General features: G+C 66.2%; 6 protein-coding genes across 6 annotated transcripts; 4 read left to right on the forward strand and 2 right to left on the reverse strand.

Annotated features, from left to right (window-relative positions):
- Positions 1–352: 352 nt before the first annotated feature.
- On the forward strand, positions 353–2,316 carry EMIHUDRAFT_198359 (hypothetical protein; the record flags this gene model as incomplete). The annotated part of the gene is made up of 4 exons (XM_005759455.1): positions 353–1,566; positions 1,740–1,804; positions 1,880–2,046; positions 2,119–2,316. 4 exons carry the CDS (start codon positions 353–355, stop codon positions 2,314–2,316), a joined length of 1,644 nt encoding a protein of 547 aa, XP_005759512.1.
- Positions 2,317–3,223: 907 nt separating this feature from the next.
- Positions 3,224–5,452, reverse strand: EMIHUDRAFT_198360 (hypothetical protein; the record flags this gene model as incomplete). The annotated part of the gene is made up of 7 exons (XM_005759456.1): positions 3,224–3,346; positions 3,426–3,521; positions 3,812–4,081; positions 4,202–4,276; positions 4,550–4,777; positions 4,928–5,038; positions 5,234–5,452. The coding sequence occupies 7 exons, from the start codon at positions 5,450–5,452 to the stop codon at positions 3,224–3,226; spliced, it is 1,122 nt and encodes a 373-aa protein (XP_005759513.1).
- A 263-nt stretch (positions 5,453–5,715) lies between these two features.
- On the forward strand, positions 5,716–6,537 carry EMIHUDRAFT_198361 (hypothetical protein; the record flags this gene model as incomplete). The annotated part of the gene is made up of 1 exon (XM_005759457.1): positions 5,716–6,537. The coding sequence occupies one exon, from the start codon at positions 5,716–5,718 to the stop codon at positions 6,535–6,537; it is 822 nt and encodes a 273-aa protein (XP_005759514.1).
- A 3,436-nt stretch (positions 6,538–9,973) lies between these two features.
- On the forward strand, positions 9,974–11,426 carry EMIHUDRAFT_96944 (hypothetical protein; the record flags this gene model as incomplete). The annotated part of the gene is made up of 4 exons (XM_005759458.1): positions 9,974–10,216; positions 10,301–10,372; positions 10,493–10,699; positions 11,061–11,426. 4 exons carry the CDS (start codon positions 9,974–9,976, stop codon positions 11,424–11,426), a joined length of 888 nt encoding a protein of 295 aa, XP_005759515.1.
- A 2,136-nt stretch (positions 11,427–13,562) lies between these two features.
- On the reverse strand, positions 13,563–15,567 carry EMIHUDRAFT_62247 (hypothetical protein; the record flags this gene model as incomplete). The annotated part of the gene is made up of 5 exons (XM_005759459.1): positions 13,563–13,768; positions 14,018–14,216; positions 14,577–14,651; positions 14,767–14,866; positions 15,053–15,567. 5 exons carry the CDS (start codon positions 15,565–15,567, stop codon positions 13,563–13,565), a joined length of 1,095 nt encoding a protein of 364 aa, XP_005759516.1.
- Positions 15,568–16,490: 923 nt separating this feature from the next.
- On the forward strand, positions 16,491–18,519 carry EMIHUDRAFT_461839 (hypothetical protein; the record flags this gene model as incomplete). The annotated part of the gene is made up of 4 exons (XM_005759460.1): positions 16,491–17,533; positions 17,722–17,907; positions 18,030–18,107; positions 18,397–18,519. Exons 1-4 carry the CDS (start codon positions 16,502–16,504, stop codon positions 18,517–18,519), a joined length of 1,419 nt encoding a protein of 472 aa, XP_005759517.1. The 5' UTR covers positions 16,491–16,501.
- Between the last annotated feature and the right edge of the window lie 3,862 nt (positions 18,520–22,381).

The raw sequence follows: 22,381 nt of genomic DNA on the forward strand, positions 1-22,381 counted from the left end.
GAGGACCATGATCTCGGTTTGGAAGCGCACCCAGATTTTCAGGTAGGTTTTGGCAGGGCGGAGAGCGTAGCTGGCTTTTTCTGTGTCGCGATGCACGTGCGCAGCGCGCTGCAAATAATGGGTCAGCTTGTGCAGAAGGAGGTCGTACACGATGCCCGTCGCGACAATAATCACGAAGGCCCAGTGAGACAGCGCAAAGCTGTCGGTCTGGTTGCCCCAGACGGGATCACTGCCCATGCTCTCGAATGCTCGCCTGGTTTGCAGATTTCGAAGCCGACTGGGCCGAGTGCACTTTCTTCTTTTTCCGTTTCGCACCCACAGGCCTCGCAGGCTCCCTCGGCCACCAACTGCCATGCCACCACCCGCCAAGTCGCCCGCCGCCGAAGCGCGTGCCGTCGTCGCCGCCTCCCTGTCGGCGACGAGTCAGCTCTCCGCGGCCGTGTCGAAGCTCGACGCGAAGGCCTGTAAGGCCTTCGTCTCCGACCCCTGCGGCCTCCGGCTCCTCACCGCTCAGCTTCACGCAGGCGGCAAGTCGCAGGCGGCAAGCGACGCTGCATGCGCCCTGTGGCACCTGCAAGACACGTGCGCAGAGCTCGATTACGACATCGGTGATGAGATCGCTGAGGTTGGCGCAATCGAGCCTCTCGTGCACATGCTGTCCGCCGCCTCCGACTCCGCCGCCGCCGAGAACGCGGGGGCTGTGCTCAACCGCCTGACCGTCTACCGGAGTGGCGAGGACGTCGGCACGCTGCGCGGCTGCGGTGCGCTCCAGGCGCTGCTCGGCCTGCTGCGCCGTGGCGTCCGGCTGCTCAAGCGAGGGTCCGAGGCGAGGGCGGTGACGGAGGCGGTTGGCACCCTCGCCAATCTGATCGAAACCTCATCCATGCGCGAGGCGGTCTCCGATCCGGAGGAGGGGGCGGTCACCGAAGCGGAGGCGACCGGATTCGTCAAAGACGTCGTCGACCTGCTTCGGCACGGCAGAAACTGGGCGGTCTTGCACTCGCTGAAAGCGCTCTACTACCTGACCACTTTCGACGCACGCTTCACCGACCGTACGCTGCGAGCGGTGGTGGAGGCCGGGGCGATCGACGCGATCCTCAACCTGTTGCGCAATTGGGATTCGGACAGTGAGGACTGGGGCGAGTTCTGGCAGCTGCACGTCTATGTCGAGCTCGCAGAAGATGCCGTGGGCGACGGTAAGTACGTCGATGCCGTCGACCTCGCCGTCAGTGTGCTGGACACGCTGAGCGACCCCGCAAACAATGACTGCACGGTCTCGGGGCGCCCCATCCCGCACCTTGTGCTGGCTACGCTCGGCGTGCCGTTGCGTGACCTCGTGCCGGTGTTCGAGTCGAGCGCCCGGGCTGCGAGGGTGTGGCTGAAACTCATCAGCCGCAGCTGCACCGTCCACGCGCAGGAGCTGGCCGACGCCGAGACAGCCGACGAGTTGCGGTCTGCGCTTGACCGCGGCCGTGGCGCAGGAGCGGATCTGCTCGCCCCAGAGCCGTACCGGCGCGGCCGGGAGCGGCTGGAGGCGCTGGAGAAGGCCGAGAAGCGGCGCGAGCGGTGCGAGACGCCCTGCCGCCTACTGCCGCACACTCTCTGCCTTCCTCTCCGAACCACCGCCGCCTCTCTCCTCCCACCCCCCCCACCTTGTTGCGCCGCCCCCCGAGGTGCGAGACGCTCGGCCTCCGCATATCTCCCCATATCTCCCCATATCTCCCCATATCTCCCCCGAGGTGCGAGACGCTCGGCCTCCGCGCCGTGCTCACCCCCGACGAGTTCCTCTGCCCGATCAGCAAGGGTGCGATGCACAGTCCTGCTTTGTAGCGGGGGGCGAGCGAGCTCCGAGATGGCGCGAGATGCCGCACGGCCGTAGGCGTGATGCGCGACCCCGTCGTCGCCTCGGACGGCCACACCTACGAGCGCGTCGAGATCTCGCGCGTCCTGCAGATATACCCGAGCAGGAGCCCGCTGACGCGAGAGCGGCTGGAGCCGCACCTGTACCCGAACCGCGCGCTCCTTGCGCGCATCGCCAACCACGAGGTCGGGGTGCGGCCGGCGGGCTCGGCTGGGGGGCGACATCTCGCCGCCATCTCGGCGAGCTGCGAGCTTTAGGCGGAGGTCATCGACGGGCTCGAGGAGGCGATGCAGCTGGGCGCCGCGTCGGCGCAGGCGGCCTCGCCGCCCTCGGAGCACGGCGCGGTCGCTCCGTCGGGCGGGCGCAAGCGGCGCACGGCGGCGTCGCCAGGCACGCGCAGTGCGCAGAAGAAGGGCTGCCGCCCGAAGAAGGCGGCTTCGCGGTCGGGGGAGTGAGGCCGCTCGCGGGACGGCCCGCCGCGGGACTGAGGCGCGCGGCCGACTGCGCGAAGAGGGCCCGGCGACGGATGCACTGGGGCCCACACCAGCTGGGCCCTCAGACGTACTGCATTCTGCGTCGTGGGCCACGTACAGTAACTCTGCACTACGTTCCTTCGCCATATGTACAGCGAGAGTACTCGCGCGGCGTCGCACGTCGCACGTGCGCCGAGCCCCCCCGCGAGGTCTGAATCCGTGATCGGCTGATCGCGTGCATCTTGTCGCGCGCGGCCCGGGCGCGTGCCCGACAACAACTTTTGTGATTGTGTGCCTCTCGATACGTGCGGTACCTGAAAGCTGAATCACTTGTGTGTTGTAACTTCGGTGCGGCGCTCCGAGCGAGCAGAAGATACATACAACACAACACCGGGCAACGATGGTCCGCTCCGCCGCAACGACGAACGAGTAAAATGTGAGCGCTCGGGCCACGAATCACAAACCGACGACCCACTCTCCGCGCACCCGCGGGGGAATGAAGCGGGACGATGTGTGAACGTCGAGCTATAAGAGCCGTCTCGCGGCAGCCTGCGCCACTCAACCCCCCCGACCCCCCACCCTCCTCCTCTCAAGCCCTCCTCCCCGCGCAACGCCTCTCGCTAGCCCGCCCTCCCTACCCTCTCTCCTCCCCTCCGCGCCCGCGCGACGTGGCCGCCCAGTCGCATCCCGCCGCAAGCCGCAAGCCCGAGACGGCGGCCTCGCCCTCGAGCGGCCCGCCAGCGGCGCAGCCCAATAAGCTGGCAGCGCCGTCGGCTGCCGCTGCCGCCGGCTGCCGAGACGCGACTCTCGCCCCGGCGCCTCGGCGAGCGAGCTGCCGGCGGCGTGTGCGGGGAAGGCGGCTCACGCTGCCGAGCCAGCGCTGCCGAGCTCACTGCTGCGCACACTGCACCCGCTGGCCGCCCGGGCCGCCCTCCTCGTCCTCCTCGTCGAAGGTCCTCTCGGGCAGGTTCTCGAGGTACGACGTCAGCGGGTCGATGTCCTTGAGAGTCACCTCGTCCACGTCGTCGTCGCCTACAGGAAGGTTCCAGGAAAGGTCTAGGAAAGGTCTAGGAGAGAGTCAGCTCGTCCACGTCGTCGTCGCCCGGCTTGGCGGTGACGGTGTGCTTCGGCGGCGGCAGCAGCTTTGCGAGCGACGCCTGCGTGGCGGCGTTCAGCGCGGTCGGGAACTCGATGTCGATGATGATGAAGAGGTTCCCTGCCCGGGGGGAAGGCGCGGAGCGGTGGGAAGGCGCGCGCAACCCCCGGGGGGGGGGGGGGGTGTCCCGGGAGGGGCAAACCGCGGCGGCACACAGGGAGTGGCCCAAGGGCGGCCCGGGGGGCGGCCCGGGGGGCGGCCCGTCGGGCGGCGCGGCGGGCGGTGCGGGGGCCGGGGCCCCGCGGGGGCCGGGCGGCGCGGTGTGGTGAGCGGACCGTGCTCAAACGGCGACTTGAGGCGCGGCATGCCCTCGCCCTCGACCGCCTTCATCAGGCGCTTTGCGGCGTCCTTGGCGGGGTCGGAGACGACGTACAGCTTCGAGCCGCGCGCGGGCGCCTTGGCCGCCATCGCCTCGTCGAACGTGCACTGCTTGAAGACCGTCTTGCCGCCTTTCTGCACAAAGGCGCCGATGCCCTTCCCCTTGAGCTGCCCCCCCTCGACCGCCTTCTTGCAGACCTTCAGGTCCTCCGTCTCCGCGACCGCCGCATTCTCGATCGAGGGGCAGTCGTGGTCGTCGTACAGCGTCCACGCCTGCAGACCACACCGCCGGGCGCGTCACGAGGCGGCCCCGCGGGCCGTGGCCGCCGCACGCACCGCCCGCGCCTGCGCAGCCTCCTCGCTGAAGGGGGTGTACGCGACGGGCCGAATCACCTCGCCCGGCGCGGAGGAGATGATGAGCGTCCGGCCGTCGAGGGCCTTGAGCTCCATCTTGAAGCCGCACAGCGCCTGGAGAGAGGGAGAGAGGGGGGGGTAATCAGGGGACAGGCGGAGGGGCAGGGCGCAGGGAGATGCAGCAGGGGCGTGTTGCAGGGGAGGAGAGGGGAGGAGAGGGGAGGGAGGGGCGAGGAGGGAGGGAGGGAGAGGGAGGGAGAGGGAGGGAGAGGGAGGGAGAGGGAGGGAGAGGGAGGGAGGGGCGAGGGGGCGAGGGGGCGAGGGGGCGGGCGCCTTTTCGGAGAAGTTGATCTTGTGCTGGTCGGGCGCCCCCTTGGGGATGTGGACGTCGAGCGTCTCCTGCTGCTTGGACTGGCGGAACGTCTGCCCCGTCCCTCCGCACACCTCGCACGTCTTTTGCACCTGTTGGATCATCGGACCCATCCGGATCGTCTGGATCCGCGCGCCCTGCCCGTGGCATGCGGAGCAAGTCTCGACGCCGCGCTGGCGGTCGATCACCTTCCGCGTCAGCCGCAGCGAGCGCGTCGCACCCTTGTACAGCTGCTCCAGCGTCACCTACCCGCAGGCTCCCCACAGCTGCGGCGACAGCCTCCGCGGCACTTGCCGCCGCCCAGCGCTGCGGCGAGCCTTGAGAGGGTGCACCATCGGCTCGCCCTTCTTGACGCGGCTCTGCTGCCGCCCGCCGCGGCCGCGGCCGGAGAGGACGTCGAAGATATCTCCCGGCCCTCCGCCGCCGCCGCCGCCCTCTTCGAGCCCCTCCTCGCCGTACCGGTCGTACAGCTCCCGCTTCCTCTCGTCGCCAAGCGCGTCGTGGGCCTGGCGCGGAGGAGACGAGGAGCGGGATCGGCGGGAGGCGCGTGCGCCGCTGCGGTGGGAGGCGCGCCGCTCCCGAGTGCCACCCGCCGTCTCCTCGGCCGCCGCCGCCAGGCGTACCCGCGCTGCGCGCCGCACACACGCTCACGCGGGATCGGCCGAGGGGGGGGCGCTCGCCTTCTGGATGTTCTTGAATACCTCCGGGTCGCCGCCCTTGTCCGGGTGGTTCTTGACAGCGGCCTTGCGGTATGCCTTCTTGATCTCATCCTGCGTCGCCGTCTTGGGCACGCCAAGCAGCTTGTAAAAGGACTCGTTGTCGACCGGCTTGCGGTTCCGCCGGCCGCCCATGCCGCCGGGCATGCCGCCCATGCCGGGCATGGCGTCCTCAAAGCCGGGCGGGAGCCCGCCGAAGAACATCTGTGCGGGGTGACGCGCAGTCGCGAGAGCGCAGTGGAAGGTGGAGCCTCGAGGCTCCTGTCTGTTCCTGGGGGCGTGGTTGGTGGAAGAATCCAGACTCAACAACCCTAAGCACACATGAGGGTGGGCGAAGGCTAGCACCACACTCCTCTCCTAAAAATCCCAGGGAAGGCAAGCAGAATTCACACAAAATTCTCGCTTTCTTTTTCTGTTGCGCCCGGCGCCGTCGCGAAGGGGCTCTCCAAATACCACTCTTTGCAACGATGGCGGGCTCCTCCTCCGCCATCACGCTGGTGCCGGCCTCGCAGCAGACGCCAGAGTCCCTCGACAGCGAGATGGCCGCCTTCCTCACCGAGGTGAAGACGATATTCGACGCCGAGAAGCTCTCGAGCTCGGACCAAATCGCGCGGCTCTTCCGGCCAGGCGCAAAGTACTTCAACATGAACCCGTTCGAGGTGCTGGGGCTGTCGCACACCGCGAGCGTCGACGACGTGCGGCGCGCGTACCGCCGCATGTCGGTGCAGGTCCACCCGGATAAGAACCCGGGCAACGACCTCGCGGCGCCCGCGTTCGAGATCATCAAGGAGGCGCACGACCGGCTGGACGACCCGGAGCGGTTCGCCTTCTGCGCGCGGATCTGCGCGGCGGCGCAGGACGCGGTGGAGCGCAAGGTCGCCAAGGAGAAGAAGCGGCTGCGCAAGGAAGGCGCCAGCGAGGTTGTGCCCGAGGATGACCCGGCGACGATGGAGCTGCAGATCAAGGTGATGATCTCACGCATGTTTGCAGAGTTCGAGCAGCGCAAGGCGCAGCTGGCGGAGCGCGATAAAGAGATGCAGAAGCGGGCCAAGCAGGAGCAGGCCGAGAAGGAGTTCATGGAGGCGCTGCAGAAGAAGGAGCAAAAGATGTGGGAAAAGTCGCGCCAGAAGCGCGTCAACGGCTGGCGCGCGTGGGCGGGCGGCAGCTCGAGCAAGACGATCTCCAAGATCCCGAACAAGGTCAAGGAGGAGCGGCGCAAGGACGGCACGTCCGGCTACAACGAGGCCCAGGACGAGCGCGGCGAGTCGTACAAAGAGGATTGGCCATGAGGGGGAATGACGGCGCCGCGCTGCTTGCCGAAGAAGGGGGGGGGGGGGGGGGGTCTACATCTGCGGAGCCGTGCGGGGAGTCCGCGCCACTCCCAGCCTGCCCTCGTCATCGCTCGAGGCGGCGCCCGCCTTGTCGGGCAGGAGCGTCTTCTCGTCGTCGGAGCACGGGTGTTGACGCGAGGCGCGCACGAACGCCACGGCGCCGAGGATGATGGCGGCGCACCCGAAGGAGACGAGGAGGGGCGAGGGGTCGGCTGCTGCCTTGGGGCGTGCCGCCACGTCGGCCATGTCAGCGCGCGCACCCGCCTTGAAGGTTGCGTCGGGGAGCGCCGGCGGATGCTCGGGGCACACCTTGTTGATTGCGTCCAGCGCCGCCTGCGCCTTGTAAGAGGCGCCGCTCGGGGAGGTCAGGTCGTGGCCCTGCTCGATGTGCATCTGGTAGACCTTCCGCAGCCGCGCGTTGGTCCGGTCACACTCGAGGCTGATGCCCTGGAAGTTCTCCTTGTCGCGCTGCACGGCCGACGCCCAAGCCCACGCACAGATGCACCAGTGGCCGCCCGACGAGACCACGCTGCTGAGGTCGTTGCCGTCGTTTTGGGCGGACGAGGCCAAGAAGGTGTCTGACATGGTGACGCAGACCTGGTGGTAGCCTGTCGCCGGGGGCGGCAGCGAGTGAGTGTCGCTGTGCTGGGGGCCGACGACGGCGTGGCGAATGCGGGCGGGCGCACCCGAGTCCATCGGGTCCCAGACGCACGAGCCCGAGCGTGTCCAGCCGGTCGTCGTGCCGTCGCTCGACTGGGTGCATGACTGCAGCGGGCCTCCCACCAGGGACTTGTCTCCCTCTCGCTGGCACATCCGGACCGCATGCACGTCGTCGAGGCGCGAGTCGAAGTCGGTCATGCGGTCCTCGCTGAGCGCGAAGCCGTCGCCCACGAACTTGCCGCCAAAGAAGACGAAGGAGTGGTGCTGCGAGCCGTGCACGCACTGCAAATACTTGTAGAGCGGCGCGTTATCCTCCGGCCAGACGGTCTCCACGAAGCACGCGCCAGCGCCCTCGAAGCGGCGGCGCGCAATGCCGGTGCACGGGCAGCGCATCCAGCCAAGCAGCGCGAGGGGTTCGCTCTTCATCTTGCGGAGGTTCTCGAGGTCCGCATCGGTCAGGCCGTCGATGCCGGTGCAATCCTTCTCGCACGTACGGCCTGCCTTCGCGTCCGCGAGCCGGGTGGTGAGCTCGCTCTCCGACATGGCGCCCGGCTGCAGCTTGAAGCCGTTCCCGACGAACTGGCCGCCGATGTAGACGTAGGAGTGCATCTGCATCGTGCCGACGGTCTCGTGCGGGTGGAGGCACTGCAGGTACGTCCAGAGCGGGTCGGCGGGGTCCGTCCACGAGATCGTGTGAAAGCACGCGTGTGCCCCCTCGAGCCGCGCCACGGCCGCGTCCGTGCAACGCATGTGCGGCATTCCCAGCAGCGTCACCGGCTGGGTGCGGATTGCCTCCTCCATCTCGGCGATCCGCGAAGGGTCCACCAGGGCCTTTTCGGCCGTGCAAGGCGGAGGCAGGGCCGCGCGTGTCGGAGCGACGGGCAGCAGCGGGTGGATCAGGGCGACCTTCCGGAAGATGACGCCCATTCCCGAGTTGAATCCTTGCGCCGCACGCTGGCGGCAAAATTCCTCCGCCTCTGTGGAGGACTGCGCGCTCTCTTCCTTTTTCCGCGCAGCGAGCATCCCCACGATGATCCCGTCGTGGTCGGAGCGGTGCGCTCCAGTCAGCTTTCCTGCGGAGCAAGTCAGCTCGGGCGCGGATGGCCTATCTCCTCCGGTCAAGGTCTCCGTGCCTTCTCCAAAGGGGGAGCGATAGGGCTCTCGCAGCTTCGTGGCGTTGAGGCACGGATCGCCGTAGACGAGAAAGTTAAATCGTCGTTCTCCCGCTGCGGTCGAGATGGTCTTGGTGTCGACCTTGAGGAAATCCTGCGCGGCATGGAGAGGCGGCGTGAAGGGAGGCGCGGAGAGAGCGGTGGCGGCGGTGGGGCGCCGGCCTGCGTGTCGCAGACGCATGGCGAGCAGCAGTGGTAGGTGACGCCGGTGACACGGTCTCCCGACAGGGTCGGAAGAGAGTACTCCCAACGGTTCGACTCGCTTGGAACGACTGGCGATCCACTGATCGGACAAAAGCCGCCAAAGAGCTCGACAATTTTGGACGGCTGCAGGTCCGCCGCCTTGTCGAGAATCCACGACGCCCAGAGGTGAGAGGCGGCGTTGCGGTTGCCCGTCTTGAAGATTGAGCTGTAGTTGGCGCGCATGTCCCTGATTGTCACTGCGGAGGCCACAGAGAGCATCAGAGCCAGCATGGTCGGCCTCATTGTGAAGCGTGAGAGCCAGGAACTGCCAGGAACTGCCAGAGAAATGGAGGGGAATTCGAGTGAACTCGGTGTTAGTTGTGCCCACTGCGCCTCACCTGGGCCACTTCCCGCAAAAGAATTTAAACAAAACAACTCGGACCTACAGCAGACAGGCTCGCGATGCGCTCCCCGCTCCCGTTCCCCTGTGTCCCTGATCGTCCTTACAAGATCCTGCTCGTGCAGGTGGGGACCCTGTCCTTCTCCCACCCCTCGTTTGGCGTGCCCGTTTTATTTATTTATAGCAGACAGGCTCGACACAGGTGCAAAAGAATTTTACAAGAAAACTCCCTCGCAAGACACTAGGCACGGGACTGGCGCGCACTGGCACTAACACAGGTACACCACGGGAGCCGCCTAAGCGACTCCCGCGAGGACGGCGAGGCACTTTGCTCCGCGGTTACTGGACCGTCACCAGTAGGAGCGCCGGTGTTGGCTGACTACTGTATGCACTATGCACTTAGGTTTGAAGAACTTCATTTTTTCCGTTGATATTTCTCTTGTGCAGCCAGAGGCCACACGTCACATCGATGACCTGTTATCCACCTGGTCCAGCTCTAGGATGGGCTACGGGCTACAGGCGTGTTCCTGCCGTGTGAGCGGGGACTGCCTGGAGTCGAGTCCGCTAGTAGGAGTAGGTGTGCGCGCGCCGTGTTGCCCTTCCCCGGGATAGTGCTCCCGGGCCGCTCCCTTCCTGCGACCGCGCACCCCCCCCCCCCCCAGCCAGGGTTAGAGGGCTATTGCCCGCAGCCCGCTCCCGAGCATCTGGCTGGCCCGCTGGGTGCTCTTCTTAGCTCCCCGGCCCTGGATGTGAGGCTAATGACTGCACTCCAAAAGTGAAGCCGAGCAGCTCGCTGTCTCACGTACCGATGCACAGCCGCTGGATGTTCGGTGATGGCGCAGGCCAAAAGAGCGCGGCGTGACGCATTTAGATCTAACAAGGCTGGCTGTGAACTGGTAGTCCCGCCCGACGGTGCTCGAGTCTGCCATTGGGCACGGGCTAGTCTAACTCCGCGGCACGTGGGTAGTGGTGTGTGTGCATGAAGTTCGGGAAAATATGGAAACAGGAGCAGTCGAACGGCATCCTGTGGGCGTACATTGACTACAAGGCACTCAAGAGGCTGATGAAGGCCCAGGGCGCTCAATCGGCTGACTTCCGCCAGGCGTTGTGGTCTGAGTTGGAGAGGGTGAACCAAGCTTTCGTGAGCGCCGAACGACGCTACCTAGCCGACCTGACGGTGCACCTGTCCGGCGAGCGGGAATCAAGCGGCTACTTCGGCGAGGTGGGCTTGACTCACCATACCGCCCTCTCCATACCGCCTCTCCTCACTGCCACCTCCCAGTGCTACCTTCATCGTCTTCGCCAGGTCGAGCTGCTCCACCGCGCCTGCGTGCTGAACTACGTTGCCGCGCTGAAAGCGGTCAAGAAGCACGACAAGGTGCAACATCGCCGCCATCGCCACCGACACCGCAGCCGCCGTCGCCGTCGGCCGTCGCCAGCCGCTGCCACAGCACCACCGCGGCTGATCCAGCCTACCCTCAATCGCCGCCCGTCGCAGGTGTTCGGCACGCCGCTCCGTCAGGAGCTGCTCGAGCACCTCTTCTCCCTCCCCTTTGTCCGCTCCCTCGACCACTCCTTCCTGTTCGAGGAGTGCTGGCGCTGCGTCTCGGAGGCGCCCAGCTCCGCCTCCGGCGCGCTCGACCACGCGCTCGCCGCCTCGATCCGGCAAGGCTTCGACGCGATGCGGCGCCTCAAGCCCGATTCCGTCACGGAGCGGGAGATTGAGCGCATGCTTGGCGCCGACGGCAATCCCGAGGCGTACTTTCCAAAGGCGCCGAGATACAGCCGAGATACAGCCAAGATACAGCCGAGATGCAGCCGAGATACAGCGGGAGGGAGGCTGAGGGAGAGAGGAGGGAGAGTGCAGCCGAGACTGACTGAATCGGCCACTAGTCGAGATACAGCCGAGATAGCGCGCTCGCCTCGCGAGATACAGCCGCTCGCCTTGAGGGCCTTCGGGTTGGCGGCGGTGCAATCGAGCTGTGGCCCCGTCCTCGACCTCCCCACCCCCCTCTCCCACTCGCCCCCTCTCTCGCGCACGGAGTGTCGCCCCCCTCCACCGCCAGGCGACGCGGCCCCCCGCGTGCTCCCCTGACGGGAGCCTCTCCTCGGTCCCCTCCTCGTGGAGTGAGGCGCCCACGCTGCCAGCCTCCCGCACCCGCGGGCCCGTGTCTGCCAACGGTTCGCCACTTGGCTCGGCGCCCATCCACATCGCTCGGCCGCGAGAGGGCGCGGAGGGCGACCTGCCGCTCTCGCATCCGGTCGGGCATGGGCTCACGGCGCCGCTCGACCGCGCGCGGACCCTCGGGAGGGTCCGCGGCAGGCTTCAGGCGCCGCGCGACCGGACCGAGCTGGGCAGTGGCGGCAGGATGAGCGGTGCGGAGCCCGAGCTGGACAACGCGTGTATCTTCGAGCTCACGTTCGAAGCGTAGAGGTGGGCGGCGGGCGGCGGGCGGCGGGCGGCGGGCGCGAGGGAGGCGGCAGACCAGGCCCAGGCTAGGGCGGGGGCGCTGGATCTCGAAGTCGGAGCCGGGACACGAACAGGCGACGAATGGGCATGCGTATGGTGTGGGGGTCATGGGCGAGGTACTTCCCGCTGAATCCGCAAGCCCCCTCGATCATGTTGCAGGCAGCGTGATTCGATGTGAGAGCGAGCGTGCTTCGGAAGCCCAGCCTCGCCAGTCGCCGCGCGAGCACATTCGACCGTTCGTGTGCCGACTTCCCCAGCGACAGCAGCAGCGCAATATCCCTTCCCGGCGCCGCCAAGGCGCGAACCTGCTCAATGCCATCAGGCGACGAGAGGTTGAATGAAGAGAGGGGCGGCCAGCCCTGTGGTCTTTGTGACCGACGCGGCAGCGCGGCGTCCTCGCTGAGCACCGCCGCGTTCATCGCGACGGACCAGGAGGGAGCAGGCCCCACGCCTGCCCGCAGCGCTAACTGTTGGTGGCAGCACGCACGTACGATGCCGGCGCGGCGCGCGGCCCCAGCAGGGAGGTAGCAGAGTGTCGAACCACCAGCCCGACGCTCACTACAAGTGAGGCAGCGCAGTGCGTGTCAGCTCGAAGTTCGTAAGTAAGTACCTCGAGGTAAGCTCGTAGGCACCTTACAGGACGTGCGAGTTCGTATCGCGCGACTTCGGCCAGGCTGCTACGCTTACCGCGATCCACGTACCAAATCTCGCCCCTGCTCCTTCATGTCGATCCCGTCCCCCCCGCCGCCGCCTCTTTCGCCGTCGTCTCCCCGCATGCCAATGCACGCCCTGAGAGATGGACATGGCCTCTTTGCGATCCATCTGTTCGGCAGCGGTGCGAGAGATGCGATACATGGACCCCAGTTGCTGCACCGAAATGTAGCGCCCACCCGGACTCTGCTATGACGCAGGCGCCCTGTTGTGGTTAATAATCGTGATGCTCATCCTCATCTGCGGCTCGGTGGGGACTGAGAGATCAATCCCATGAACCCCTCGCCATACACGTACACGCTGCTCACTGCACGCCGCGCGGCGCGCACATTGATGAACCGTCGCGCCCTCCCTGCGAGCAGAGCAAGATGCTTCGAAGCAGTCGCCAAGGCTCCACAGCGTGGTCGGACGCCTCTTCAGACAATCTGGGCGACCTCCCAAGGCCGAATCGGAGAGCCGGGTGAGGGGCGTGTGAACGAAGGGCGGGGGTTACTCAGGCGACGCAAAGGCAGCGTTTGGATGGTTGCGTTGAAAGCGGACGGAGCAGTCTCCCCCCTCTGGACTAGCTGCGCGAAGGGACGGCTACGGCCAGAGGTCCTCAGCGCTGAGGTCTCCGATGCGAGCCAGCATTGTCCGTCTGCAAGCGAGCAAGCTTCCGCGTAGAAGAGCACACAGATCAGGGCGCAGCGGAGGAGAGACGAGAGAGAAGACGTATAGCTCCAAGTGGAAGTAGCAAGTGCATGGCTGAAGAAGAGGCTTCAGGCTTCAGCTTCACATGGCTCAAATGACTCAAGTGTGGTGGTGTCCGTCTCGCGTCTGGGATATATCCTCCGCGGCGTTCGGCTTCGCGCATCGCGGCGTTTCGGCCGCGCGCGGCGCGACTTGCGGCAGAGGTCGTCTGTCTCCGCTCCCTCGAACACCCCCTCCCGTAGGGGTTTTCCTTGTTTTCCCTCTCTCGGCGCGCGCGTGTGTCCGTGTGCGGTCGGACTGTCACACAGTGTGTGTTGAGTGTTGCCCCAGAGATGCAGTGAGATCTGAGTTTGGGGCCCAAAGTTTCAAAGTTTGAAACTGAGTTTCGACTCTAACAACTAACCACAACCAGAGGCAGAGGCCAGAGCTCGAGCACCCGTCCGAGCAGCAGCACGGGGTAAGTTCGAGGAGGTAGGGGTGGCGTTGAGATTCGATCCTGGCGCAACGCGCGAGACTGCATACATGTAGTCTGAAGAAGACTCGGGAGTGCCCTCTGCGCAGAGGAAAAGGGGAAGCTGTGGAAGGCCGGCCCCAGTTTCTCAAGTACGGTCGCCCTCTGCTTCTTCCCTCCCCGCCTCCATCTCGGCAGCCCAACGGTCGTACTCGGCGCGGCTAGTAAAGGCCGACTCGACGAAAGTCAAGAACTCTGGCGGCGGCGAGGGGCGGCCCTCGCTCGCTGCAGCCGCCTATGTGGCACCGAAGAGGGTCGGCCGCGGCGCGGTCGCGGTGGCGACGCCCCACGGAGGGTTCGCGAGGGCTCGAGCGCCTGCTCTGCTCTGAGCTGCTCCATGACAGAGGCGGGCATGGCGTGCGCCGCGTCGATCGGTGGCACTCCGTCGGTGCCTGCGGGAGGGCGAGGTGGCGGGGGTGGGGACACGCTAACCTCTCCCCCTGGCCTCCTCAGCGCGCGGGCGGCCGGCGAGAGGAGAGAGAGAGAGAGGCGGACTACGACTAGCGCGGCGGCGGCGCCGAGAAGCGAGAGGCCGGCGATACCTGCGCGCAAGGGAGGGGGGGGGAGGGGGGCTGTCTCGCGGCGCGGAGGAGGGGGGCGGTGTGTGGGCTTGTGTGGGCTCGCCAAAGAAGGGTGTGGACCATGTATACTCTCTCCTCGCTCGCCGAAGAAGGTGTGGAAGACGTCAGGGAGGTCTCCAGGCTTGTCGGCGATGCCGCCCTCCTCCTCGTCCTGGCAGGAGAGGATGAAGCGGCGCAGCGCCTCGCCGTCGATCCACCCGTCCCTCCGCAGCAGGCACATCGCAGACAGCACCCACCACGAGTAGCACACGTCCGCGTCCTGGCGAGGGGGCGGTTAGGGTTAGGGTTAGGGTTAGGGTTAGGGTTAGGGTTAGGGTTAGGGTTAGTCCTGCCGAGCCCCCCCCCCCCCCTCGCCCCTCCTCCAAGCCCCCCCCCCTCCAGGGCCGCGGGGGTGGTGGTGCGTCGAGGCGAGGCTGCGCCTTCTGCGGCCGGACATCTCCCCGCATCTCCCCGCATCTCCCCGCATCTCCCCGTATCTCGCACACAGGCCGCGCCTTCTGCGGCCGGACATCTCCCCATATCTCCCCATATATCTCCCCGTATCTCGCACACAGGCCGCGCCTTCTGCGGCCGGACATCTCCCCATATCTCCCCATATATCTCCCCGTATCTCGCACACAGGTCGCGCCTTCTGCGGCCGGCCGTTGAGGCCGCCTCCGGGCGTCTGCCGCTCGCAGAGCCACCAGGCGAGCTCCTAGGGACGAGAGGGGCGTGGTCGGCCAAGTGAGCCGCCAGCGCAACCGGGCGGCGCGGAGCTGGGCAGAGGGGAGGGGAGGGGGAAGCGGCGCCGCCCCTCGCGTTGTGCGCACCTCGCTCCGCACGCTGCCGAGCTCGCCGCCGATGGCGAGGGCGCCCACGCAGGTGAAGACCTGTCCCGCATGGGACTCGCCGCCAGGCTCGCAGCCGTACCTGCGACACAAACAAATCTCTCTCTCTCTCTCCTGCGACGACCGACCGCGAGGCACGGGGCGTGAGGAGGGGCGCGAGGAGGGGCGCGAGACAACGCCTTGCGCGCATGTCATCGGGCGCGGCGCCACGGGGCGTGCTGGCGGTAAGGGCACGCGGGGAGGTTTGGAGGGGCGTTGCGCCGCTCACCCGCCGTCGAAGTTCTCGCACGCACGCACGTACCTCACTGCGGCGGCAACGTCGATGTCGCCGAGCTTTCCAAGGAGCGACGCGCAGCAGAGCGCGCAGTACGAGAAGCGGGTGTCCACCTCGCCCCACTCGTCTCCGGCGAAGGAGCCGTCCGGCCGCTGCAGCGAGGCGACGTACCGCATCACGCGCCCGGCGTCGACAGTGTGCAGCGCGCCGAAGAGCGCGAGCACCTGCACGGCGGAGAGCGTGTAGAGCATATGCGCGTCGTGGCCGAGGTTGCCGCCGAAGCCGCCGCAGCCGCGCTGGCAGGAGCGGACGAAGGAGACGACCTGCGCCGCGTCGAGCGACTGCAGCTCGCCGAGGAGGTGCAGAGCGCAGGCGCCCCAGTAGACGCCAGAGAGGCGGAGGTGCTCCGAGACCTGGAACTCGAAGGAATCGGTGTCGGAGCTCACGCGGAGGATGTAGGAGCGGTGCAGTGCGCGAGCGAGCGCCGGCTCGGACGCGACGGCCTTCATCGGCATGCTGGTGTGTGTGTGGCCTGGCCCTTTAGAAAAACAAAAGCTAATTCTTATATGGGAAATTTTGGTGAGTCGTCTCAGTCTCACGTGAATTCGTCCCTGTCTCACTCTCAGCGTCTCAGCGGTGTCTCAATAGATCCATCACTCCGTCTCACTTCCGTCTCACTTCCGTCTCTGACTGCCTTCTCGTCCGTCTCAGCGCGGCAGGCCCGAGAGTGCCGAGATTGCCCAAGATAACCCGTGCAACCTCATGAGGTGGTCGGGGCAGTGTGGCAGGCGCCCGAGAGTACCCGAGATCGCCCTCGTGATGTGGTCAAGCTCGACCAGGCGAGACGAACTGCATGCGTTCATCTGCCCGTCGCCACGCCCGCGCGAGCCCGCACTTGGCTCCCAGCCCGCCGCCTCGCGCACGGACGCTGCACCACCGCCAGCCTGGCTGCACCACCGCCAGTGGGAACTCAGTCCTCGCAGAGCCACACACGATGACGGACTTGTTGCCGAACGACATGTCGTATCCTCGCGATGCTGTTGCCCGCCGCATCGCGAAGGTGAGCGCCTCGTCCACCGCGTTGAGTGTGTCCGCCGTCAGCATCGACACTTCATCGATCACGAGCACGTCGAGCGTCGCGAGAAGCTGCAGGTGGCCCTTCCTGCGCGGCGAGTCGAGTGCTGCGCGCTGAAAGACGCCTTTGGGGGACAGGCCGAAGGCGCGGTGCACGGTTACGCCGCCGACGGAAGTGAGACGGAGTGTTGGATCTATTGAGACACCGCTGAGACGGCAGGAAGGAGAGACGGAAGTGAGACGGAAGTGAGACGGAGTGATGGATCTATTGAGACACCGCTGAGACGCTGAGAGTGAGACAGGGACGAATTCACGTGAGACTGAGACGACTCAACGCACGCCCAATTCTTTTGAGACGCCACCTCCGACATGCTCGTCGCGTGGCTCATCGTGCTCGTGCTCGGAGCCGTAGCGGCCGAGCGCGGCGCGGTCAGCGGCGGTGCGCCGCGTCGCGCCAAGCGGTCCAAGCAGTCGCCGTTCGTGACGGCCGTCGCGGTTACCGAGGTCGGGCTGTCGCTCGGCGACTACTCGTATGAGGACGCCGAGCCGCTGGCGGCCGACGCGGTGGAGGTGGAGATGCACGCGTGCGCGCTGACCGCCGGCGATGTGCAGCAGCTTCGCGGCGCGTGGGGAACCTGCATGCTTCCCTTGGTGCCGAGCCGCGAAGCGGTGGGCGTCGTTGTCCGCGCCGGCAAGTCGGTCAAGGCGGTGGCGCCGGGCGACCGCGTCGGCGTGCTCCTCGGCACCGGTATGGACTTTGAGGACGTCGACAACGGCGCCGACCGCAACAGGCTCGACTTCGCCACGACCGGCGCCGCCGCGCACCGCATACGCCTCCCTGCGCGCTGGGCGGTGCCACTGCCGCCAGGGGTGCCGACGCTGCACGCGGCGGGCGGGCTGGCAACCGGAGGCGCGCTGTGGGGCCAGCTGAAGCGGGCGCGGCTGGGCCGCGGCGCCAAGGTTGGCGTGGTGGGCGGCGGCACCGCCGGCGGCCTGGCGAAGCAGCTCGCCGCCGCGCTCGGCCACGAGGTCCACTCGGTTGTGGCGGAGCGGAGCGGCGGCGGCGGCGGCGGCGAGGGCGAGGGCGGCGGCGAGGGCGGCGGCGAGGCGGAGGAGGCGCTGTGCGCGTCGGACGCGGACGACCTGCGGCTGCACTCGGGCTCGTTCGACGCGCTGCTCTGCGCGGCCGCCGATGGCGACCTCTGCCTCACCCCGATGCTGCCGCTGCTCAAGCGAGGCGGCTCGGTGCTGCTCGCGGCGGCGACGGCGCCGAGCCTGAGCGTCTCTCCGCGGCTAATGGCGGAGCGGCAGCTGACGGTGGTGGGGGGAGGGATGCCGAGCCGGGCAGACCTCGTCGCCTTCCTCGCCGCCTGCGAGGCGAATCGCATCAAGCTCTCCCAGGCGAGAGAGCACACCTGCAGTGCCGCCGCCCCCCCCGCTGCAGCCTCTCCTCCCCGCTGCACCCTCTCACTGCCTCACTGCCCCTGACCCGCCGCGCTCGCCTCGCCGCGGCCGTCGCCGCCACTCCCCTCCTGGCCGCCCTCGCCTCCGCTTCCCTCACCCTCACCGCGCGCCGCTCTCCCGCGCAGACCGCGCTCGAGTTCTCAGCAGAGTCTGGCAGCGCGGCGCTGCAGGCACTGGCACAGAGGCCGGCCGAGCAGGTGCTGCTGCAGCGGTCGGCGCTGCGCTCAAAGTGGCAGCGCGCCAACCGCGGGCGCGCCGCCAAGTCGCGCTCCGCCGTCCGCGCGCCCGACCTCGGCGCCGCGAGCGGCCTGGTCGCCGGCGGCGTCTCCTCCATGTTTGGCGCGCTGTCAAAGGCGCCGCTCACGGGAGGGCGGCGGGGAGGCGAGGCGGAGGAGGGAGCGGGGGAGAGACGGGGCGGCACGGCTGTCCGTAGGCTGCGGACGAGGCGAAGCGCTCGGCGTCGGCGGTGCGCGAGGGCATCTCCGCGGGCGTGGCTGGGCTGGTGGAGCAGGTGGAGCGCGAGGTCGAGGAGGAGGAGGAGGCGAAGCACGGCACGCTCAAGCTGGGCTACAGCGGCAAGCAGAGCGCCAAGGCGGCGGGCGGCGAGGAGGACGAGGAGGACGAGGAGGACGAGGAGGACGAGGAGGACGAGGAGGACGAGGAGGACGATCCGGAGGAGGGCGACGAGGAGGACGAGGACCTCGATGAGGAGGAGGAGGAGGACGAGGCAGCTGCACTCTTAGCCTTTTTTGGCCCCCATGCCAGCCCACCTCATGCTGCCCCCGCGACACCACGCGCAGGAGGACGAGGACGACGACGACGAGGAGGACGAGGACGAGGACGAGGAGGACGACGAGGAGGACGAGGACGAGGAGGAGGAGGAGGAGGAGGAGGACGACGACGACGACGACGACGAGGACTGAGACGGACTCGAGGTCCTTGCCCCAGCTCTGCTCCCTGCCCTCGTCGGCCAATGCTGCCTGCTGTCGAGCTGAGGGCGAGAGTGGCAAGGGTCTCGTGGCGGACGAATGGGAGCCAGAGAGGCTTAGTACCACCGACATGCGTTACTGATGGGGACATGTCATGTCTGTTCAGCTCTGCTCCTCGACTAGCTCGTAGAAGTGTTCTCCGCGCTATTTCGCGCTGTCAGTCTCTTGCTCGGCTTGAGCCCCTCTCGGACCCGTGAGAGGGGTTTCCGGTCGAGCAGCACTTGGAGTGCAGTCGAAACCAGAGGACCTTTTTGTTTGCGCGCTTGCTCTCTGCACTCTGGGGACTATCGACTAATCCGCATCTGTGCATTCTGCGCTGCGTGCTGGTCTGCTGTTCTCTGTGCTTCTCTGGGAGTTCTCTCCGGACTCCGCGCTGGCGCGCTGCCGGGGGCCCGGGCTGCTCGCTGCTGCGGTGTGCAGACGCCCGCGATCTCGGTTGTAACTCGCCCCAGGGTCCAGGGTTGCAGGGACGCGCACACACACGTTGCGCGCGACGCGGCTCGCGGGGCTCGCGCGTCGCGGGGTCCCCGGGGGGTAAACTCGTATAAATAATGGCACCGACCGTCCGCGAGATGCAGCGAGATGGACCCTTTGGATGATGTGTGTGGATCCCGCACACGTCTCCCCGGATCTCGTTACACTTTCGTGCCCTGATCTGAACTTTATCGCGTCTGCGCTCGGCTCTGCACTGATGCATTCAGATTCACTCCCCGGCGCGACGCTCCCTCGTTTCTCAAAACTGTACTGGTTGGCGAGGTCGGGTTTAGTATGCGCAGCCTCCAGCGATAACAGGTGAGAAAGCCGACCAGCGCGCGCCGACGCGCTTCGCCTCGTCCCTCTCTCTCGTCGTAGTGGCACTCGAGCTGTCGGTGTAGCTCTCGCTGAAGATCTTGATCTCATCGCCGTTGCGCACCTCGGTGATGAGCTTGGAGTCAAACGCGGAGCAGCCCTTGGGCATGGCGGGCTTGGGCATGGCGGGCTTCGCCTTGCCGGCCACCGCCGTCGCGGGGGGAGCGGGCGATAACGCCCGCCCCCACGGTGGCGAGTCCAGGTGCGGCCGCCAGGCTCGGGCCTCTGGGCGCTATTCTGTACTCGTTATGGATTAACTGATACAAATGGTTGGGTGACACTAATGGTGGCGCCGTGTGGACGGCAGCATGGCGCGGGCAGCGACGCCCCCCCCCGATTGAGAGCAGCGGGGGGTGATCGAAAGCGGAATCCTGCCTGCACGCGCGAAGACAATATTAGCTCCGAGAGGTTTGGTCGGTGTGGAGCGGAGCCCGTATTGTACGAGTAGGCCTGTCGATCGCGACGGCCCTAATTCTCACCTCCCGGCCACCTGCAGCCCGCTCGCAGGTAGCCATCCGATAAGCCATTCACAGCGACAGCTGTGACGGCGCCTGAGGGGCTTTCATAACGATCGACGATCTCCTTGCCGCAGCGTTGCTCGCTCGCTCACAAAAGCACGATTCGCAGGTACTCCTGATGCTTCCGGTGCAGCGGCACGTCGGACGGTGGACCACGCCGCCAGTGAAGGTTCCAGGCACCAGGGACTGGCGGGGTGGTGGACGGCCTTAGGGTACCCCTAGGGTTCTGAGGGCCGGATTTTTTAAAGACCTTTTAAGAAATGAGGAGGTTTGGGGGCTCAAATTGTCATTTAAGAGATTGCAGGCACGGGGGGTCTCTCTTTTAAGACCGTTTAAGAAAATCGGCCTCACCGGCACGCGTCGCTGCGCGGAGGCTGCGTTCCGCGCCGTTTTCTCCAATACTGCCGTTATTAGGCACAAACCCGCCTCTGAAGACACATCTGTAAGTCTGGTGCACTGGCAGGAGCCATACTCGCATAGGGGACGCGTGCCAGCTGACTGTGCCAGCTTCCCCCGGCCTCCGGCGTCTACTGGGGAGCCTCCCGGACCATCGACCTCGGGAGCTCTCCCGCAGCGTTTAAGCGTTTAAGACCGTTTAAGGAATCGGCGGCCCAGCAGCTCTTAAAACCGGCCTAGGCCGGTTTTAAGCCGTTTAAGCCGCAGGCGCCCCAGGGCCCACCCTTTTAAGCCTAGGGGTACCCTAAGTGGACGGCCCGCTGATTGGGAACGGTGACCTAGGGGCCACCGCCGCCTCGCACAACGGCACGCTGCAGCTCTGGCTCGGGAAGAACGACTTCTGGGCAGACGCAGTCGATTACAGATGGGGCTAAGAGTGCGGGTGTAAGTGTTGTAAATTTTGGTCTCTCTCTAAACCCCCTGTCTGTGCCCTACCTATACGAGCGAGGCGTACACACACACACACACAGCAACACGAAGACCCAAGCAAGAGGCACACAGAGACACCAGACATTAATGGACGTCTGTCTCGCCTTCAGTGAACTCACGTCCGCGACGGGCTGTAATGAGGCTGTTGAGGAAAAGATGAAACATACGGGAATTTGCCCTCGTCCTCACCGGTAGCCAGGAGCGGGCCTTCTGTGGCGCCACCACGAGCGTAAGTCGATGAAGTTGGAATTCGAGAAGGTCGTACCAGGTGACGCGGACGAGGGTTTGGACGGCCGACACAGAAGCGCCGTCGCAGAGGTACTGCCGAGTGGGCTGTCCAGTAAGCTCTCGCGGACGTGCTCCTTCACTCGCAAGCTGAATTTCTTCAAAAAGACAGATCAACGCGCGGCCCAAAAGGGGTGCCCTACCGTGCAGGACGCGAACATCCACCTCGCGAGCCTGAAGAGCAAGGTGGCCGCCTTTGAGATGAGCGGGTGCGCCTATTGCGTTCGCCATCACCAAAGCCATACTTGCTCACTCCTCTCACCCCCGTCTCTCTCTTTCCCGGGGCGACAGATCTGGGACCCTGACACCTCGAAAGCTGACAGAATGGTCGACGACTCCCGCGGGGTACGAGAAGACAACGAGGGTGGTGTGGGAAGTCGACAAGGGGCAACGCCCTGGCCCGCCTCCCAAGCTCAGAATCTCTGACCTTCCCTGATGTTGGTGCCTCGGGCTGGGTCGACGGGCCGGGGTGTCCCCGAATCTGACTTACATATGTGCAGGATGCTCCTTTGTCCGGCCTCTCGATGCTTTTCGTTCGCCAGTTTCATTGGCAGGACTGGAGCGTGGAGGCCTCACACGACGAACACTGTTTAATTTGAGAGGGGGATATGTGTGCTACAATATGTGCGCATGGTGCAATGTCTCAGACTCTCACGATGTCTGCCCCATGACATATGTGTGTTGGTTGGGCTCGAGACATCGCTGATCATCGGACGGTGTGTCTCGCGCTGCGTCCACACGCCTGACGGTGTCACGGTGATCGGTGTCGCGTGTCCCTGACCCTGTGTCCAGCTCTCTCTGAGTCTGTATCGTTCCACATATAAAGTACTCATACACGATCCACTGTGGCGGGGTGTGGACAGGCCTCACACGACGAACACTGTTTAATTTGTGCGCGCGGGATATATGTGCTACGATTGGCCAAAGTACAGGTTTCGATCCGGGCCACCGCAAATTTTGATCAGCAAATTTCGAGGGGCGGCCGCAAATTTTGAGGTAGATTTTGATTGTCAAAACGTGTCCGTCTTGGCACAGGATAGAGAGCATATAGGCGGCGAACACCCAGGTGCGCAGACATCGCGACTCTGCCCGCTCGCTCGACCCTTTTGCCGCGAGAGGGCGCCGGCCGCGTGTAAGAGGTCGCTGGCGCCCTGAGGCGGCATTTGGTGGCGTGGGCAGTGCGGAACGCTACTGGCGGCGCGACAGGGCCTCTCTCGATTGCGTGTGCCGCCCATCGGCACGCGGGTGCGCAGATATTG

The sequence above is a fragment of the Emiliania huxleyi genome, assembly GCF_000372725.1.
Source record: "Emiliania huxleyi CCMP1516 unplaced genomic scaffold EMIHUscaffold_8, whole genome shotgun sequence".
NCBI classification, from domain to species: domain Eukaryota; phylum Haptophyta; order Isochrysidales; family Noelaerhabdaceae; genus Emiliania; species Emiliania huxleyi.